Source organism: Plecotus auritus, assembly GCF_963455305.1.
Source record: "Plecotus auritus genome assembly, chromosome: 7".
Lineage (NCBI taxonomy): Eukaryota > Metazoa > Chordata > Mammalia > Chiroptera > Vespertilionidae > Plecotus > Plecotus auritus.
This window is the reverse complement of record NC_137774.1, coordinates 4,058,393-4,078,959: the sequence shown is the minus strand read 5'-3', so window position 1 is coordinate 4,078,959 and position 20,567 is coordinate 4,058,393. Positions and strand designations below refer to the sequence as shown.

The following is a 20,567-nucleotide window of genomic DNA, read 5'->3' as shown; positions in this document are numbered from 1 at the left end:
ACAGCCCAAGACCAAGGGCAAAGCCTGAATACTGAGCTTCTGATGCCCACAATGAGGACAGGACATATGCCTGCCCCTGTGCCCCCCCTCCCCCGCCCTGCCCCAGGGAGCCCCACAGCTACTCTGGGAGGGCCAGCCCTAAATGACTGAGTCTGGGAGCTTGGAGAGGGGCGCCCCTACCCAGCCAGGCCTCTGGGGTCTGCCTCCTGCTGGAGGAAGGGCGTGTGGTCCAAGCGCAGCCCAGGGCACCCTGGGAGCAGACAGCTCGGCAGGCAGCCTGCCCTTCCTCCCCACACAACTTAATGAGCTCATTAATTAGCTGCCAGGCAGGGCTCAACAGCCCTCTCCCGCTGCCATAAACTCTGCTTGTCTGATTGATTACATTCGGGCTGCTGCGTGGCATTTGTTCCCAGGGACAGGCTGCCACTCGGGTACGGTGGGAAGGGACCGTCCTGGGCAGGGCTGTGGGGCTGGGACGGTCCTGCTTCTGGGCCAGCAGAGGTTGAAACCAGGTCTTATCTGATCATGGGAGGAGGTGGAGAGAGGGGGGCCAGTGCTCTCAATCCCCGCCCCCCTATAAGCACACCCTCTCTGACACCGAGCCCCAGGGGACTTCCGGAGCTGGCTCCCACAGGGCCGTGGCCGGGGCTGCGGGTCCCCAGGCCTGCGGGTCCCTGAGCCAGCAGGAAGAAAGGGCAGAGGTGGCAGCCCATCCATCTCCCTGAGCCCAGTGCAAACACCGGGCCGGGCCCAGGGTGAGGCGGGTGAGGCCCAGGGAGGGCGGCCCCAGGCCCCTCCCCGTGACGCTGGGCACTGGCAAGCACAGGCAAGGCCCCAGGACACCCCCACCCCCTTTCAGTGGCTGCCTGGGGCCAGCAGAGCCCATGGGGGTCGCGCCCGAAGCTGGGAGGTAGGCCCTCCCCTCTCCTGTGGGCTCTTTCTCTTTGTGGCCACAGCCCAGGGGTCCAATTCTCCAGCCCCTCACCCCCAAGAAAATGGCCAACAGGGGTTCCCAGCAGGCACCTGGGCCCTCTGGGGATTGACTCTGGGAGGCAGAATCCTCAGCTCCCCTCCAAGCACAGAGAGCCAGGGCGTGGACAGGGGTTTATTGTGTAAAGTGGCCGATTGTACACAGCAAAGATTGTACTGACACAGGTGGGGTGAGGGAGGCCAGAGGCCAGAGCCCGGAGGACGAAGGGGAGGATGGAGGGGTGGCGTCCTGCCCCCCACAGGTCCTCCAGGCAGTGGGTGGGGGTGGGGAGGACTGAACAGCTGCCCCCTCCTCGTTCCCTTTGCCCCCGTTACTGGATATAAGATGGGGCCAGGCTGTATCCACTGACCAGGATACCTTCGACACCCCACGCCAAACCTCTAAAATGCAAGGGGTTCCCCCAGCCTGGCTTTTGCAGCCAGCCAGCCCCCAGCCTCCTCAAGCCCCCTGGCCACATACCCTCCTCCCTCAGGCCCTGGCAGCGAGCCAGGCCGCACAGGTGGCTTCAGGTAGGAGGCTAAGGCTCCCTCCCTGCCCAGGTGCCTCAAGAAACAGCCCACAGCTCCCTTTCAGGCAACGCATAGGGCACAGGTGGCCTCCGGGAGCTGGGCGGGCACCGAGGGTCAGCATAGAGACAGGTCTTGAGGGGGAGCAGAGGGAGGTGGGGCTCTGGCCAGGGAGACAGGACGCTCCAGGAGTGGGTGGGGGGAGTTTGGGGAAGGTCAGAGCCGATCCCCAGCATCCCAGCCGTAAGGGGCCTCTGGGAGCTGCCACCCAGGGCTCGGTCACCCTGCCAGCCCCCAGCCCTGATCATAGTAAGTTAAAGCTCAGAACGGTCAGTGGGTCGGGGTGTGGGGAGGAGGATGGGGGGGACCAGGGCCCCCCACCCTCTCCTGGCCCCTGATCCTTGTCGATTTCCATCCTCACACCCGCTGGATCTCAAACAGCTTCACGTCCGTGTCATACCAGACGGGCGGGTCCACATTCCTGCGGAGGGAGTGGGCTGTCACTGGGCACTGGGAGGCCTCGCAGAAAAGACCGGGAGATGCTGGGCTGTGATACCGCCCAGACCCCTCCCACCCCAATGCCCAGCCCAATGTCCCACCCTGGACCCTGGGTGCCCACCCTCAACCAGACAGGACCGCCCCCGTTAACTGTCTTGGCATTCACCCCACTACGATGGTGGGACCCAGTGCTGAGACGCTGATGAGCCCCACTGGGCAGACCCTCAGGTAGACGCCAGACCAGCCGTGGGCAAACTACGGCCCGCGGGCCAGATCCGGCCCGTTCGGCTGTTCTATCCGGCCCGCGGAGCCAAAGAGCGGAGGGTTCTCTTGCTCTCCCCTCCGCTCCTTTACTTTGAATTTATATTAGTTCACACAAACACTCCATCCATGCTTTTGTTCCGGCCCTCCGGTCCAGTTTAAGAACCCATGGTGGCCCTCGAGTCAAAAAGTTTGCCCACCCCTGCGCCGGACCCACCCAGCCGGTGACTGCCCCACCCCTCACGGGGCCCACCTCAGGTAGATGACGCCCCACATGTAGGTGCGGAACCACATGGCCGTGCCCGAGTTGGCCTGGTACTTCCGGATGAGGATGGGGTGGGGCACGGGCAGCAGCCCCACCAGGGTGCCATGCTGCAGGAACCGCAGGATCTCCGACTCGTCCGTCAGGCCCCTGCCAGGGATGGGGGTGTCTTCAACGTGCTCACGTGGAAAGCCCACCATGCAGGTCAAGGGGAGCATGGGGCTCACGCTGGACCCCCAAGGCCTGTGCCCCCCATCATACCCCACCCAAGCCTGGACCGGCCCCTCCTCAGAGCCCACCTGTCCCCCCACCCCCACCCTCACCCCCCGAGCCTCACTTGTCAATGCAGATCTTCTCCACCTGGGGCACCAGCACCTGGAGCAGCCGCATGATGGTCTGCAGCGGCAGCTTCGCCTTCCAGGAGAGGACCTGGGGGAGGGACCAGGGCTCCTGGCGCTGGGGAAGCCTGACCCTGACCCAGAACTGCAGGCTCCCCAAGGCCAGAAGTGTCCCAGATCACTCCACAAGGCCTGGACGGGCCGCACCCCTCAACAGTGACTGTTCATGGTCAGCCGTGGCCTGGCATTGAGACATCCTATATGCCAGCCACGGCCCCCTTGGACCCTCACAAGGGCATGCTCAGGCAGGAATGTTTATTACCCCCATGCAAGCGCCTTGAGTGTGGCCTCAGGACACACAGGGATGGGCAATCCAGGGAAGGAAGGTGGAAGGGTGATTCATTGGGAAAATCAGTGCTGTGGGCAACTGAAGCTCCACCCCGGGTCAGAGGGAGGCCAAGGTCACCTGGCCAGGAGGACCGGTCCCGAGTCTGGCTCCCGGGCCAGTCCTGGGACTTGGACACGTTCCCACCGAGGCTTTACTGAGCTGTTGCTAGTCCCAGGGCCCCTGACCCAGTCCCCACGTGGGTGCCACCTGCCCAAACCCTCACCCACTCCGACGTGGGGTTCCACTGCCCACTGGCTGACGCGCTGGACGGTCGCCGCTGCTCCCGCCACGTCTGGCTGGGCTCCTGGTCCCAGGAAAGGGATGGGAGTGAGGGTGGGAGGCATGGGTACAGGGTGAGGGCAGAGGGCAGAGTAGCAGCCCCTCTTCCAGCCCATTCCACAGTCTGGAACCCGGGAGGGCAGTGAGGTCTCCCCACTGGTCCGGGAGCCTGGGGGGCTCACTCCCAACGGGGGGGCCAGCCCAGCCCGCACCCTTTGCCCTGGGCCCTGGGCCCCAGGCCCTGCCCGACCCAGCCCAGCCCGTGACAGGTTTAGGGTAAAGGCCAGCCCAGCCTCCGATAAGGCTGATGGATGAGGAGTCTGAAGGCCAAGGGCTAAGCCCATGACCAATAAAAAAGGGAGGGTCTGGGAAAGCCCCCTCCACGGAGACTCAGCGGGCGCCTGCCCCTCTGCTGCGGGCGACCCAGGCGGCCTAGGCCCAGCCCACACCCCCGAGGCCAGAGCCCCTCGCCCACCTCCTCAGCTGGACTGCCGTCCGCGGGGCTCTGTGGGGGCGCAGGCTCCAGGGACCGCAAGGTGCCATCCTCGGACACCTGGGACTTCTCCGTCAGCTTGTCGATGCCTGGGGGGCCCAGGTGGGCGTGAGGACCCCTGCCCAGAGCCCTCCTGGGCAGCGTCTCCACCGGGCCCCGCCCCCTCCAGGCTCCCTCTTCCCCCCCCCCACTTTAGAGCCGCCGTGCCTGATCTCCCAATGCCCCCACCCCTGACCGCACCCCTCCCAGAGCCCACACCCAGGCGTGAGGCTACTGCCCCACTCAGCTTCCCCTCTGGACTCCGGTATCTCTGCCGCCTCAGCTGCCATCCCCACCCACTCATTTTCCCATGCCTTGTGCCAGAGATGGGGTGACACCCCCCTAAGACCCTGTCCAGCCCCCACCCATGCCGGTGTCCACACCCTCTGCTGCTTGCCAGCGCCAGACCTGGGGTGGCCACCAGGCTGGTCTTGAGGGTGCCCGGCTCGGCGGGGGCGGCGGGGCGGGAGCCCTCCATGGAGGTGCCCTCCTGGGAGCTGGTGCGGGACAAGGGCTCGGGCGCTTTGCGGCGCCGCTGCAGGGCCTTGTGGATGGCGGGCGAGTCGGTGGGCAGGTTGGCCAGCTGGTGGAAGACGCTGCGCTTGCGGATGATGGCATAGACCAGGTTGGAGTTGCCTGTGGGGAAGGAGCACCATCTCACCATCGGAAACCGAGCCTCAGAGAGGTTATGCGTCCACAGCCAAGTGCCCAGGCCCTAACTGACACCAGGCAGGCCGGCATCTGTGACCCCCATCAAGGTCGTGCCAGTCAGAACGTCCCTCTCCCCAGATTAAGACAATCTGTCCGTTTGGCCATCTGTTTAAAGCCGCCCTCCCCGCCTCCATCCCAGCTGTGGACGCCACGGGGCAGGGAGCAATCTGCTTGGTTCTCCACCGTGTCCCCCGCACCCGGCACAGGGCTTGGTACACAGCAGGTGCTCAATAAATACCCATTGGACAAACCAGGGGGCAGAGGACTGTTACCCCTTAGACAGGAAGGTATCCTTGCCCACGGCCCACCCACCTCCTGGCCCCCCCCCCGCCCCACCAGGCCAGGCGAGGGGGGGTGGGAGGGGCCCTCACCATCAAACTGGTACTGGATGATGTTGTTGAAGACCTCCAGCAGGAAGAAGACCAGGTGGTGGTTCTGGGCGGCCGAGAAGAGGAACCAGGTGGTGGAGAAGGCCTCCAGCAGGTGCAGCAGCTTGTTGGCCGCCACCATGGACAGGCTCTTGAGGTAGGGGGACACTGCGGGAAGGGCTCAGCTTACCCCTGCGCCCCACCAGCCACCCGGGCACATCCTGGGCCGGAGCAGGACAAAATGCTCCCAAGCCCCCCCCCCCGCCTGCAAAGTTCCTGAAAAGCCAGGAAGAGGACACCCCCAGAGGCCAAGGCCACCCTGAGAGCAGTGTAGTTCCACTCTTGTCCCTCCACCGTGTGGACAGCTGTCCTGTTTACCAAACCACTCACACACGCCATCCCGCCCACTGCTCCCCACCCCCCTGAGCAGGAGGTGGGACACAGACGAAACCATCCCCATTTTACAGATGGGGACACGGAGGCTCAGAGAGGTACACAGACTTGCCCAAAGTCCCGCAGTTGTAAAACGATTGGACAGGGATACAAACTCGGGATCGCTAGGTCTTGCTAGCACATCAAAGTGATATTCTCCATAGAATTAAACACGTATTTGTGGCATAGCCTGTGAGGGGGGGATCGGATGAAATGCTGCACACAGCCTGGAGTCACACACGATTGACCTGTGCGCTTCCTTGTCTCAGGTCCTCCCTCAGCAGCTGGGGCAGGGACAGTGGCTGTCTGGCTCACAGATGCATTCTCCGAGCTGGCCCCACTTAGCCAGTGCCCGGCTGAGATTTGCGGATGGAGCCAGTGAGGGAACAATTAGGGAAGGCCCCCGAGCTCACGGTGGAACTAGAGGCCCTGTACCACCCACCCACCCACCCGGGACCATGGTCTCCAAAAGGCAGCCACGCTGAAGTCATCCTGCCCCAGGCCACCACTGCCCCCTTGCTGGGCCCAGCTCTCCAGCCAACCTGAGCCCCTCCCCTCCCAGGCAGCTGTCCGCAGTCCTTCCAGGTGGGCAGGGTGCATCAGGGCATCCAGGACTGAGCTGGTCCAGACCCACACTGGCCAAAACAGTAGCCATGAGCCACGTGTGACTGTTAAGCACGGAAACATGGGTAGTCCTAACTGCTAGGCAGTGCACGTGTGAGTCATACGTAAGATGTTGAAGCCTGAATGTGAACGGATGTAAAGTATCTTGGCTGCACATGGAGCTGATGGCGTTCTGGATATAGTGGATTAAGTGAAGTCTACGATAAAATTATTGCCACCTGTGGCTTTCTTTCCTTTTTCATGTGGCCGCTAGAGAGTTGATGGGGGTCACAGGTGGCTGCCCTTGCATTTCTATGGGACAAGGGTTTGAAGCAGGGAGTGGCGGGCAAGTCAGCCTGTGGCCTAGCGCCACCTGGTGGTGAGCAGCGGGAAGGCGGGTTCCGGGGGGGCCCCCTACCGTTCACCACGATGGTGAGCAGGCAATCGAAGAGGGGCTGCAGCCGGTGGTGCCCACTGGTGATGATCTTATGGAATACCTGCGCGGGGGAGCAGAGGGGCGGCCATGGGGTCCCCTCTGCCTCCAAACTCAGCCAAGAGGACACCACCCCCATGCACCCAGAGGCCCCCTTACCACAATGAGCAGGTCAGCATGGGTACCCGTGAAGACCGGAATGTCCATGGGCACGCGCACGGAGTAGGGCTTATTCAGCCGCACCCCGAAGTTCCGCTCCCCACTCAGAAGCAGCAAGATGAAGACACCAATGTGCATCAGGCCCACACGAGCTGTGACAGGGGGCACGGGAGGGGTCACCACACAGGGTGGGGAGGGAAGGAAGGGAGCCCATGGGCAGGGACCACCATCCTGGGGGGTCTGAGCTCCTGGGAGGTGGACGGACTGGCCAGACCACCCCTCTTCAAGGACCCCTCCCACCCTGTGCCCCTCCCATCCTATGCACACCCCTCCTTACACTGATCTGCTCGGGCATCGTTGAGGAAGTAAAGGATGGGGACCAGGATGTCCAGCACGTCGCTGCTCTTCAGCACAAAGAAGAGGAATTTCTGGGGGAGGGAGGAGGGAACAGGCAGGCAGGGTCAGAGGGAGGGGCAGCTCCGTCCACCCTTTCCCCCTCCGGGAGTCTCCCCAGACACTGTGCCCATGCCCGGCCTGGCCTGAGTAGCTGCTCCGCAGGAGGGCAGACCACTGCCCGCAGGCTGGCCCTGCAGCTGGCCCACCTTGTTGAAGTCGCAGAGCTTCCAGAAGAGGACCAGCAGCTCCTGGTGGAACTGGATCTTCTTGGTGGAGTTGGGCAGGTAGGTCTGGAGCAGGGGGTTGGACAGCAGCCGGGCTATGCCCTTGAGGATGAACTGGAAGTCCTGGGAGGGAGAGCAGGGGTCTGTCTAGTCTGGCTCCCTCCCTACAAAGGCCTCTCCCTCCCCAGAGCCTGGCCCCACCCGAGAGCCTGAGGCCCCGGATTCCACCTTCGTGAATAGCTGTTCTGGGTGAGCCCCTCCGGAAACCAAGTCCAAGGCTGGCCTGGAGGGGCCCTTCCCTTCCGCAAGAGGGTCACTCCCGGAGCACCCACTCCCCGCCGGGCTGTGCTATGCTCTCACTCAATCCTCACAACAAGGCCAGGGAACAGCGACGGGCCCCCTGTTGCAGCTGCAGCGGGCAGGGCTTTGGGATCACATCAGACACATGAACTTGGGTCTGCCTGGCCTTTAGGGCCACTACATTCTCCTCCCTTGACCTTTGAGAAACTTGCCATCACAGCCACCTCCTCCTGGAAGCCTTCCCAGTTACCCTCACCCAGTTGGCCCTTTTCTGCAGATTGAAACCCTCACAGTCCTACTGTCACTATCTTACTGTAGTGGCCGGAGACCATGGGGACTATGGTTCCTTTAGGTAGGGGTCAGGACTCCCCCACCCCCATCTCACCTGCACCCCCGCACTCCCTGCAAGGCCATAACCCTGTGGGGTGGGCATCGAGACTCGCCCCGAGCAAGAGCAGCGCTAGGCTCACCTCCTCGCGATGGATTCGGGACAGGTAGTTCACAAACAGGTTCTCGGGCCCTGGAGGCTGCTGAGGGTGGAGCCGGGATGAGCAGGTGCCCCCACCCTCTGCCCCTACCCCAGGCCTAGGCAGCTGTGCCCCCCGACCCCCCGGCTCACCACAAGGTGCCCACTGGGTATCCCTCGCCCAGCCCTGCTAGAGGGGGTGCCACCTGGCCAGAGGCCCCGTCCCCGCTCCTGTTCTTACATCGACGTCGTCCATGGCAGTGCCTGTGGTGGTGCCATCCACGGTGGGGCTGGCACTGGCCGCGCTGTCGTGGTCCAAGGTGACGATGAGCACCTGGGCAGCTTCCTCCACCAGGGGCTCCCGGTAGTCGGAGAAGAGCAGGTGGTTGTAGGGGATCCCGTAGCCCACAGGGTCATAGGCACACACGGTGTTGAGCAGGGAGGTGAAGAGGGGCAGGGCGTGTCTGCAGGGAGAGGAGCGAGGGGACTGGGAGACCCCCCAGACCCAGCCCTCCTCCATCCTCACTGCCATCCGCTCCTTCAACACGAGTCTCAGCGCCAGCTCTGGGCGGGGCCGGGCCTCAGAGCCCGGAGCTCGTCCCTTCCTGCAGAAGCCCTCCCCGTCCTTGCCTGCACCGGGACCCGGACCCGGGACCCGCACCAGGCTGGGCCGCGGCAGGAGGAATTTATTCCCCAGGGTGGGATGGCCGGTCAGGAGGGGTTCTTGGTAGGAAGTCAGGGCCACATCCCTCAGACTCCTCCCGCCAGGGGTGAAGCCTAGTTTATTATTATTATTATTATTATTATTATTATTATTATTATTTATTTCAGAGAGGGAGAGGGGGAGAGAGAGATAGAAACATCAATGATGGGAGAAAATCATTGATTGGCTGCCTCCTTCACGCCCCACAGTGGAGATCGAGCCCACAACCTGGGCATGTGCCCCGACCGGGAATTGAACTGTGACCTCCTGGTTCATACCATAGGTCAGTGGTCAGCAAACTCATTAGTCAACAGAGCCGCTGTTTGCCGACCACTGCCATAGGTCAATGCTTAACCCCTGAGTCACGTCCGCCGGACATGAAACCTATTCTTTTTTTTATACTATTTTTAGAAGCCTATTCTTTTTTTATATACTATTTTTTAGCAAAATTGAAGAAGGTCCAGAGATGTGCCACACACCCCCGCCCCACACATGCGGGCTCCCCACCAGTGCACAATCGATAGGCCTGCATCGACACATCAGAAGCACCAAACCCTCAGTTCCCATCAGGCTCCATCTCGGTGCCGGGCAGCCTACAGGCTGGGGCAAATGGATGATGATGTGGCCCCTGGGTTTGTGAGGCGCAGGCACCCTCCCTCGGGGCTCCGAGTGGGGCTGGTGGCCCACGGGAGGTGAGCCTCCCCTCGGGAAGCAGAGCACACGCTCAGTCACCCAGTTCCCAGGCCCCGGATGGCTCCATTCAGAGATTCGTGAGATGTCAGGGTTCAAGCTCCTCATCTTACAGATGAGGAAACGGAGACCCAGAGAGGTGAAGCGAGGGGCACGGGCGGCCGTCTGCCTGATAAGGCTGCTGACGGAGCAAACTGGCTGGCTCCGGACTGTGGCTGGCGGAGGAGTCCCCTGGGCTCCCTTCTGGGGGGCGGGGAAGGTTGGGCGGGGCGCCAGGAAAATCTAAAGGAGGAGGCGTGCCGTGTGGGCACCAGAGTCTGGAAGTAAGGGGATGAGCCAGGACCTCGGGGACACGAACTCCGGTGCAGCCAGCACAGCCCTGGGCACAGCGGGAGCTGCACAGCCGAACAGCCTGTTTCTGCTCCAAATACTCCGTCTCACCATGTGACACCTCATGTACTCACATGAGCCCCCATGGCCCGTGAGCGAGCACCCCATTCGGGCCGGGCTTCCCCAACCTTCAGGGTATATTCATTATGCCCCCCCCCATTGTCTAAATTGTACTGACCCTCCCCCCCAAAAAATAAATAAATTGCACTGCCCGATACAAGCTGCACGCAGCTCCCAGGAGCTTAAAATGTGGCTGGTACGAATTGGGAGGTGCTGTGTGAACTACACACCTGATCCTGGAAACTCAGCATGAGAAGGGCATGTCACACATCTCAATCACTGTGTATATTGATGGCATGTTACATGCTAGTATTTTGGCTAGGTTGGGTTAAATCAGACATATTATTAGCATTAACTTCACCTGTTTCGTTTTTACTTTTAAATGTTGCTAGTAGAAATGTTTAAATTGCATGTGTGGCTCGCATTCTATTTCTACTAGATGGAGGATTCAGGCACCTGTCACCCAGGGACCCCAGAGGGACATTGGACAGCACTGGCAGGTGTGGCTGTTACAGGTCATCACCACCAGGGGGCAGCACCTCCCGCCAAATAAGACTCCAGGGCTGCAGCGTGGCCTTCAGGGGTCCTCAAACTTTTTAAACAGGGGGCCAGTTCACTGTCCCTCAGACCGTTGGAGGGCCGGACTATAGTTTAAAAATAAAAACAACTATGAACAAATTCCTATGTGCACTGCGGGCCCGGGACGAGTCAGCTGCTAAGCAGGACAGGCAGCGGCACCCGGCGGGCCGGATACATGTCCTCGGCGGGCCGCATGTGGCCCACGGGCCGTAGTTTGAGGACGCCTGCAGCTCCTCAGCTCTGCTGCCTGGAACAAGGAGGAAGAGAAGGGAAAGGAAGGCGGGGGGCCCTCACCTGTTCTCGGTGGAACAAAAGAACTGCACCCACGGGTTGATGCTGCCACTGTCCGGAGCTGGAGGCAGGTACATGGCCTCAGAGAAGCAGGTCAGCAGCAGCTTCAGCAGCTCCGTCCTTGGGGAGGGGGTGCAGTCCCTGAGGATCCCAGTTCTCCTCTGGGAGGGCGTGCCCACCCTGCCCAGCCCCAGCTCAGGTCCATGAAAAGAAATGGCCCCATTTTATGCCTGTGAGGCTGCGCTGGGTCGTGAGTGGGCAGCGTCCCTTGGCAAGGCCGCGGCTGGTTCCCTCCCTGAGCCGCGCAGGGGCCAGGCCTGGGGTCCAGCAGCCCCGTGCTCTGGGCCCAAGAAAGCTCACCGGTTCATGTCGTGGATATAGTTGGGCTGGGGCGAGTGAGCGAAGCCCACGCCCGCCTCCCAGATGTATTCACAACTGTCCAGGGAGTGCATGTCCTCCGCCAAGTCCTGGAGACAAGGTCAGGGAGCGATCGGGCTGGGGATGGCCAACCCCTGTCCCTCGTGTTACCCCAAAGACAGATTCTCAAAGGCCCCTGGCGCTAATGCACAAGGAAGAAATAATGTTCTCAGCCTCTTGAAAGCTCATGCCCTCCAGCCTGGCTCTTTCACTTGCTCAGTCCAGTGTGAGACTCAGAGAGAGAGATGGGGCGGGGGGAGGGGAATGGAATTGGGTGTGTCTGGTGGTGGGTGGGGATGGGGGGCAGGAAGCACTCAAGATCAAGTCCATGGGCTGATGGAGAGTGAAAAGGCCAGGCCTCCTGTGCCCAAGCCCACCCACCGCCCAGGCAGAGACAATGGGAGCCTGTGCCCAGCCTCCCGGATGCAGGGGGCGTGACCGGGCACCAGGTGGCTCCACTCCAGCTGTGCCAGCCACCACCCCCTCCCTGGGACCATGCAGCCCTGTCCCCCGAACACCCTGCCCTAGAACTTCACTCAGCCCCGACCCAGAACCAGAGCCCGCCCAGCCCAGGGGGGCGGGGGGTAGGGGGCCGGCTCTCACCACAGTGCCCCTCCGGTGGCTCTGGACAGTAAAATCCGGGCAGAAGAGCAGGTCGGCAATGGCCAGGAGCAGGGACTCGGCCAGGGGCCGGGCATTCTCGTCATCCTCTTCTCCCTGCTCAGGACACGGCGCCCAGGGCCACCTCAGTGGGAGCTGGCCAAGGAGAGGCGGCCCCAGGGCTTGGGGGGAAGGAGGAGGACGGGGTCTGGCCCAGGCGGTCACTGGGACAGAACCAGATCGGACTGGGAGCAGGGAGGAAACCTCCCGCTGACGGGAGGGGCCAGGCCATGCATGTCCCCGAGACTCCGTGTCCCCTCAGCCCTGCAGAGAACCACTGGGCCGCCCCTCGGCCAGGTGCCTGGAGATAAACCCAGGCAGAGGGGAGAGGGCAGAGGGGGGACAGAGGGAGAGGCCTAGCTGCCCTGTGCCCAGCTGTGCCCAGCTGTGCCCAGCTGTATGGGCAGAGACCATGGGAGAGGAAGTTAGGGCTCAGGGAGAGGAATTGAGCCCCACTCTCCCTACCCCCCACTCCCCAAAGCCCGAAGAGGTCTGGAGGAGTGTGGCTGGCCTGGTTCTTGCCCTGGACCAGGTCCCCGCCCTGTCACAACTCCACTGCCCACCCAGCCCCGCCCGCCCAGGCCCTGCCCCGGCACAGACCTCTCCTCGCCCTGCCCCGGGCACTGTGGACCAGAAGAAGCCCCTCCAGTCCGGGTCCTCAAAGATGTAGGGCAGCACGCGGGTGAGCAGCCGGCTGCAGTTCAGGACAATCTGCTTCTCCTTCTCCGAATGGCAGCCGCTCTCGGCTCCCTGCACCAGCTTCTCCACAGCCTGTGGGATGGCAGAGGGGCACACTGGAAGGGTGGGGACTGGGGCCCTGCTCGTGGCTCGGGATGGGCACCCCAGGCTCAGAGGGGGAGAGGCAGCGGGGCCACAAGGTGGAGGCCCGACCCCACGGGGCCACCCTCTAGACAGGGTCAGCCATCCCAGGTGGACGGGACGTGGGCCAGCCCACCACTCATTGGCTGAGAGCTTGTTAAGCGACCACCCGCCTGAGTGAGCCTCAGTTTCCTTCTCTGTAAAATGGGGACACCAACAGTGGCAGCCGCACAGGGCGAGCTAGCTGAGCTGACCCATGGAAAGTGCCCAGCACGGTCTGGCCCAGATCACTTCCCCGTGATCACTTCCCCAGAACCCAGAGCCCGCCAGACCTCTCGGACCACAGAGCGGGCCAGCGTCAGTGTCCCCAAGCGGGTGGTAAATGGCCCAGCTGGGCGTGGCAGGAGGGCCAGGTCCCCTCACCTTGTAGCACAGAGTGGCCAGGTTGGAGGGTGACTCCTCCCGCACGGCCCGGATCTCCGCCGCCGGCACCAGCGCAAAGACATCCTGCACCGAGGTGGCCGAGTCTGCCCAGAACTGGTCCCAAAAGGCATCATCGGTGGCTTCCACGGGCTGGGGGGGCAGGGGGGGACCCAGTGTCCAGAGTTGCACAATCCCTTGCCAAAGAGCCCACACTTTGCCCAACATGTAGTCAAGGAAACTCCCAAGAGGTAAGCCATGGCCCCCCGACTCCACCCCTGCTGGTGCCCAGGAGCCTTCCATGTGGCCACCATGGGTCCTAGCCCGCACAGCCAGGCTGGGGACACGTGGCACGGATGGTCAGGGGTCAGCTGGGCATTGAGGGACTGTGTGACCACCCACCTCTCTGGAGACCTTCTCCAACCCCCCTGCCTGCAGGACTGAGTCCAGACCTCAGCCAGCCAGTCAGCCCAGACCTTACCTAAACACACCTACATGCTACACACCTGCATACACGCGTGTGCACACACATGCATGTGCATGCACACACGCCTGTATCTGCTGTCCCTACAACACAGCCAGGCCATCTTTTCTCCTAGCCTTTCCTCAGACTGCCCCCCCTTCCCGGCATGCCCACCCCTCCTGACACATTCCAAAGTCCCACCAGCCCTACCGAGACAACGTGCCTTAGACACGCGTATGCCTTTTGAATTATACAGGCAATCCATGCGAATGGTCATATTCTGGAAATATTTCCCAAGGAAATAGTTATATGCATGTATGGGGATGCCACCGGAAGTGTTATTGTTGACAACAGTAAAAAGTCGGGCTCAATCTAAATAACCAACAACAGGGGAGTGCTTTCAAAAGGGAAGGCACAGAGATCAACCGAAGGACTTGTATGCATGCATATTAGCACAACCAATGGACACAAGACACTGCGGGGGTGGGATGAGGGCATGCGACAGGGGGTAGGGGAGGCTGGGGGAAGGTCAATGGGGGAAAAAGGAGATAGATGTACTACTATAGGTAATACTTTAAAAAATTAAAATAAAGAAAAAATAGCCAAAACCGGTTTGGCTCAGTGGATAGAGCGTCGGCCTGCGGACTCAAGGGTCCCGGGTTCGATTCCGGTCAAGAGCATGTACCTTGGTTGCGAGCACATCCCCAGTAGGGAGTGTGCAGGAGGCAGCTGATCGATGTTGCTCTCTCATCGATGTTTCTAGCTCTCTGTCCCTCTCCCTTCCTCTCTGTAAAATATCAATCAAATATATATTTTTAAAAAAGTTTAAAATTTAAAAAAAAGAAAAAATAATAAAAAGAAAAAAAGTGAAGGCACATTCATACAAAGGGATATTACACAGCCATCCATCAGAATCACGTTTTCAAAGAATATTCATGAATATTCTGTGTCAGGGTATGTGAAAAAGGGTAAAAAACTGCCACCGTTTTGTGTTAAATTGTACAGTAACAAAAGCCTACACAAAGGTGACGTGTTAACAGTGGTCTTTGTTTCTCGTTATGCTTTTCTGTAAGCGCAGGACTGTTACCATTTTCTTCCTTTTGAAAGTTCCTCTGCTGAGGGCCAGGCCACCAGGCTCTCTTACTTTCTGAAGAGCACTTCCTGAGAGAGACCATCCCCCTTGTCCCGTCACCCTAGGCCGGTGGTCGGCAAACTCCTTAGTCAACAGAGCCAACTATCAACAGGACAACGATTGAAATTTCTTTGGAGAGCCAAATTTTTTAAACTTAAACTTCTTCTAATGCCACTTCTTGAAAATAGACTCGCCCAGGCCGTGGTATTTTGTGGAAGAGCCACACTCAAGGGGCCAAAGAGCCGCATGTGGCTCACGAGCCACAGTTTGCCAACCACGGCCCTAGGCTCTCCCTTCTCTGCAAGGGCTGATCAACGGCCCGGCCAGCCCCATGGATCCACACGTAGTACTATGCATTACCCTTCTATTGAGAAAAAGAAATATCTTGTTAAAAAAATAATCCTGCCGAAACCGGTTTGGCTCAGTGGATAGAGCGTCGGCCTGCGGACTGAAAGGACCCGGGTTCGATTCCGGTCAAGGGCATGTACCTTGGTTGCGGGCACATCCTCAGTGGGAGGTGTGCAGGAGGCAGCTGATCGATGTTTCTCTCTCATCGATGTTTCTAACTCTCTATCCCTCTCCCTTCCTCTCTGTGAAATATCAATAAAATATATTTTAAAAAATAAATAAATAAATAATCCTAAAACTAAAAATGGAACTTCCATTTGACCCAGTGATCCCACTTCTAGGAATATATCCCAATAAACTAGAAACCCAATCAGAAAGGATAGATGCACCCCTATGTTCATAGCAGCACAATTCACCATAGCTAAGATTTGGAAACAGCCTAAGTGCCCATCAGCAGATGAGTGGATTAAAAAACTGGTACATCTACACAATGGAATACCACACTGCTATCAAAAGGAAGGGACTCCTACCATTTGCAACAGCATGGATGGACCTGGAGAGCATTATGCTGAGCGAAGTAAGCCAGTCAGAGAAAAATAAATATCACATGATCTCACTCATTTGTGGAATATAATGAACAACATAAACTGATGAACAAAAACAGATCCAGAGACAGAGAAGCATCGATCAGATGCTCAAACCTCAGAGGGAAGGTAGGGGAGGGTGGGGATAAGGGGGAGAGATCAACCAAAGGACTTGTATGCAAGCATATAAGCATAACCAATGGACACAGACACCAGGGAGGTGAGGGCATGAGCGGGGGTGGGGGTGGGGGGCAATGGGGGATAAGGATGCATATGTAATACCTTAATCAATAAATAAAGAAAAATATAATAATTTTGGCCTAGCCAGTTTAGCTCAGTGGATAGAGCGTCAGCCTGCAGACTGAAGGGTCCTGGGTTCAATTCCGATCAAGGGCATGTACCTAGGTTGCAGGCGCCTCCCCGGCCCGGGCCCTGGTTGGGGCACATGCAGGAGGCAACTGATTGGATGTGTTTCTCTCACATCGATATTTCTCTGTCTTTCCCTCTCTCTTCCACTCTCTCTAAAAATCAATGGAAAAGTATCCTCGAGTGAGGATTAAAAAGAAAATAATAATAATAAAGAGCTCTGAAATTAGTTTAAATAATAATAATAATAATAATAATAATAATAATTGTGTTCTCTGAAGCCACTTCTTGCAAGAAGTCTCCCAGAGCTCTGGACAGATGGGCTTGCTCCCACCTTGGAAACGCCCTCCCAACCCACTCACCATGGTCCCTGGCTCCCCAGTCTGAGGCCCCTTTAGTCCACAGCCCTTGCTCCCTGACCTTGCAGCTGAGCACATGGCAGATGCTCAGGCGATACTGGTTCAGCTAAAAGCTATAATTACTCTTCGAGATCCCTTCAACCTGGGGCTGTCCAAAGTTAGGGCTGGGGTGGGTCACAAGCTCACCAAGGTCCAGGTGTACCCAGGCCACTCCCCAAGCAACACCCCACTGAGCTACAGGGCAGCATGTGGCCTTGGCCCTCTGGACAGGCCTGGCACCAAGGCGCTCAGTCCCAGAACTGGTAGAGCGAGTTAGTGGAGGGAGGGGAGAATCGGGGGAGGGGTGGGAGGCCAAAGGAGGGGCCCTGGGGCTGGGGTTTGCTGGCACCTGGTGCCCTCAGCCAGGACAGCCCTCTGACACTCACTGAGGTCCCAGGGGTACCACACCCCAGTGTGGGTGGCCAGAGTGGGGGTGGGAGAGGACAGCCCAGAAACATGAAGAGCCCTCCCTCCCCAATCTGGTAGCACCTATGGAAAGCTCTCATCTCTACACCTTCCCCACCTCCCAGGTAACCACTACCCCTCTTAAAGGGGCAGAAACTCTTCTCAACACCAAGTAGACTTGGCCTCTGACCTAGTTCATCAAGCAAGTGTCCCCAGGGTAGGCCAGCCCTGAAACAGAGGAGAGTCCCAGCTGGGAGCTGGCCTTGAACTTCAAGAGTGGTCACTTTCACCTCCCCCTTCCCCAACCGATCCCACCGTGGCTTGGACGCTTCAATTTGGCAACCATTGCCTGACCATACCAGGCTAGCCGGATGCTATAGGTATCGGCCAGGGTCACTGGGGCCCCTTAGGCTTCTAAGGGGCGGGACATGGCTTAGCTCCTGCCTCAGTTACCCCAGCTGGGCTCCACCCAATGCAAGAACGCTCTAAAATCCAAGCCAGTTTCTTTGAAAAGAAGCAGCTGGGCAGGCCCCCACCACCAGGGGCACAGCGACTGAGCTACCTGGTGGGAAACCAGCTGTTCTCACCCCAGCTCTGCCAGGACCTGCTCAGGCAGGAACTCCCCCTCTTGAGGGCCCAGCTGCATCTTTGGAAACCTTTCTGGGGAGGGGGGGTGCGGAGGGAAGGACCAGCCCGCAAAGGGTGACCTGTCCTGGAGGACTGAGTCACCACGGCATGCACACACACGTACATGTGCACACATGTACACATGGACCCACCAGATCCCATCTGCCCAACAGCAGAGAACCTCAGAACATGTGGGATCGAGGAGAGGGTCCAGGTCCAGGAATGTCCCCCTCCAGGGCCCCACCCACCTGGGAAAGACGCAGGGAGCCCAGCCAAAGCTCCTGGCCCTCAGAACCAGGGCCGGGCCCAGCCCAGGCAGGAAGGAAACAGGATGCAGCTCAGGAAGGCTGAGCCGTGGGAAAAGGCGCTGGGCCGGCTTGGCACTGCCCACAGCAAAACTGTGTTCACAGCACAGCGTCGGAGGGCCCAGGACCGGAGAGAGCCCCGTGGACAACCGGCCTGAATCTCCTTGGAGACGTGGAGGGGCCAGGTCTGGAACGACTCCCTGGGATCTGGTCCTCACTCCCAAGCTGCCCAAGCCAGGTCACTACACAGGACCTGAGGGGGCAGTCCCCGAGGGTCGCTCACTCCAGGCGGCCCAGGCCCTCCCACCTGCAGGGCCCCCGGTGCTCCCCAGAGGGAGACCCAGGCTGGTCTCTGGCTTCAGTCCTGTCCCAAGTCAATGCACTATCCTCAGCTGGGAAATGGGACAGCAATGCCTCAGCCAGCTCCATCATTGTATTTGGGGGAGGGGGGAGCTGGAGCAGGCAGGAATGTAGTCCACCCAGATCCCTTGGGACCTGGCTGAGCTATTCCTGCTGGCCCAGCGCTGGACCCTAGCAGCTGAGCCAACAGCCCATAGTTCATTTCTCCAACAAGGTGTTTCCCTGGCAGGTAGGTAAACACTGAAGCCTGCCTTCCTCTTCTCTCTGTGGCCCCACCTTGAGGGGCTGGCCGCCCTGCCGCCCACAGCCCTAGGCGCCCCACCACTAGAGAGCCAAGGGCCAGATGAACCAGGAGCCTGGGGAAGCGGCAAGGAGCAAGGTCTGGTTTCTATCACACGCCCCTCAGCCAGCTGGACTCTCCAGAGGCCCTGGGCATTGGCCAGCACCTGGCCTTTCTCTCATGGGAATAGGAGAGGGTGGGACCTGTGGTCTGGCCTCTGGAGCTGTGACCAGCTGGCTGTGGAAATGGCTCCCTCCATCCTACCCTAACTGCCAAGAGCAAGAGAGAACAGAGCACTGAGGAGCAGTGGGGTGGGTGGGGTGGGGTTGGGGGTGAGAGGAAAGCCCCAGATAGCAGCAGGTCCTGACTCCCTTGAAAGTGGGGGATCTGGGGAGTCAGGGCCGGTATCTCTGTGGCCAGAAGGGCCTGGTTCAAGGGATGAGAAGGGAAGGGGTGGGCAAGGAAGCCGTCTTGCTGGGCCAGGACCTGTTTGGGGGGCGGAGGGGTGAAGGAGGTGGCCTCTGTGCCACTTGTGGACTCGGGGGAGCATGGACTAAGCTGCAAGACACCCCCAGGCCCCACACCAGCAGGTCAAGGGCAATGTGCAGGTTTCTCAGCCCTGAACAGAGGGTACCACAAACACAGCCATCCCCACAGCTGGGCCTCAGAGAAGCTCCCTTCAGGAGTGGTCCCAGATGGGACACTGGATGCCATGGGCCTGGGAACCGGTCCTCTAGCCAGGCTGCTGGGCCTCTCCTGCCATGGGCATCGACCTGGGCCCAGCAAGGCTGCTGCCGCCGCGCACCAGCTGTTTCCCCGACCAGGGCGGACGCCGGCCCGGCTTTGTTTGCATTGAGTCAGCCGGCTCTGTGTGTCCGGGACCCGCGGGCACCGAGGGGCAGGGAGGGGAGCGGGGAGGTGGATGGGTGGGAAGAGGCGGGGAGAGGCTGAAGATATAAGACTGGAGGGACGGAATGGATGGGGGATGGGCAGGGGGTGGACAGCGGCGATGCCGGCTCGGGAAGTAGGCACACGTCAGCCTAAGGTGGCAGCAGCGGCTGCGGGGAGAGGATGTTCCCGGGAGAGAAGGCTGGGGGTGGGGGACTAGGGCTAGGGGATGGAGCATCGGGTACAGGCCAAGGGATTTGGCTCTGACCTCAGTATCACCCGCCGGCCCAGCTGGTTCCCCCATCTCAGGGCAGGCCAAGTTCGCGCAGCCCCTCCCGGCCCTGCCCAGCCCCCAGCCCGGCAGGTGGGTGGGGAGGCTGGGGTCCCGGGCGCACCTGCGTCTTGGTGGTGAGCTGGATCACCGCCTTTCGGAAATTCAGCTTGGAGTCGGCCGACCCCATATCGTTGGAGCCCGCTCCGGCCCGGCCCCGACCCCGACTCCCGCCCCGGCCCCGGCTCGGGATCCAGCTCCAGCTCCAGCTCCAGCTCCGCGGCCCCCGCTACTCTCGCAGGAGCAGAGCGGAGCACGGCACCCCGCCCGCCGGCCCGGCGTCGGCCCCGCCTCCCGTGACTCCGCCCCCATTAGGCCCCGCCCCTGGTGGCTCCGCCCCCACAGCACCTGCAGCCTGGGCAGGCACTGCCATTCCCGGAGTCTGCCTCTCCATCTCAGCTGGACCCAATGCCTCCGCGCCCTTCCTTCTGCCTTGTCCCCGCTCCATCTCCCATTTCCGCCCCAGCCCCAGGCCCGCGATCCTCCCAGTCCCCGTCCTCAACATTGGTCCCCACGCCATCACCGGGCCCACACTTTCTCAGCCAGCTCTCTTCCTTGAGCTTACTCCTTGTCAATCCTGTCCTCCCCGTTCTTCTTCTTATTGTTATTATTACTATTACTATTATTTAGCATCTGCTCTCTTGGCGGACTCAGTGGCCTGCTCCAGGAAAGCAGCGCGGCGGTCTGATGAGAGCTGGAGTCCCTCTGGGTCCCACAGCTCCTTTCTGGCCACCTGCCTTCTCTGAAAACCCTTTTAAGTCCGTCCATTTCAACAAATGTGTTGAGGGACTGGAATTTAGCAACACTGTCAAGAATAGGAGCACAGGGGCTGAAGTCACAGGGCCTATTCTTAATGAGCAATTATCTAGGGAGAGAATCAAGAAAAGAATCAGCCATGATTCTC

The 20,567-nt window shown here is 60.1% G+C and overlaps 1 protein-coding gene across 2 annotated transcripts; it reads right to left on the bottom strand.

The window, feature by feature from the left end:
* Window positions 1-1,087: 1,087 nt before the first annotated feature.
* HID1 (HID1 domain containing) lies at window positions 1,088-19,949 on the bottom strand. Of its 2 annotated transcripts, none has more exons than XM_080682173.1 (19): window positions 19,728-19,949; window positions 13,180-13,329; window positions 12,538-12,708; window positions 11,881-11,994; window positions 11,221-11,327; window positions 10,864-10,980; window positions 8,389-8,611; window positions 8,152-8,211; window positions 7,364-7,504; window positions 7,099-7,189; window positions 6,762-6,913; window positions 6,588-6,666; window positions 5,138-5,302; window positions 4,464-4,691; window positions 3,999-4,105; window positions 3,468-3,548; window positions 2,856-2,947; window positions 2,510-2,668; window positions 1,088-1,978 (listed from the first exon to the last, which is right to left on the bottom strand). In XM_080682173.1, exons 1-19 carry the CDS (start codon window positions 19,791-19,793, stop codon window positions 1,915-1,917), a joined length of 2,367 nt encoding a protein of 788 aa, XP_080538299.1. In that variant the 5' UTR covers window positions 19,794-19,949; the 3' UTR covers window positions 1,088-1,914. The 2 variants fall into 2 exon arrangements, with proteins under 2 accessions (XP_080538299.1, XP_080538300.1); XM_080682174.1 differs by having other exon boundaries at window positions 8,152-8,208.
* Window positions 19,950-20,567: the final 618 nt, after the last annotated feature.

Coding starts and splice junctions, on each gene's coding strand:
- HID1 (XM_080682173.1), bottom strand. CDS start 19,793: ATGGGGTCGGCCGACTCCAAGCTGAATTTCCGAAAGGCGGTGATCCAG. Junction 6,667..6,761: donor ATGCTGACCTGCTCATTGTG/GTAAGGGGGCCT, acceptor TCCCCCGCGCAG/GTATTCCATAAGATCATCAC. Junction 5,303..6,587: donor GCTCACCATCGTGGTGAACG/GTAGGGGGCCCC, acceptor CCCTTCCCGCAG/TGTCCCCCTACCTCAAGAGC.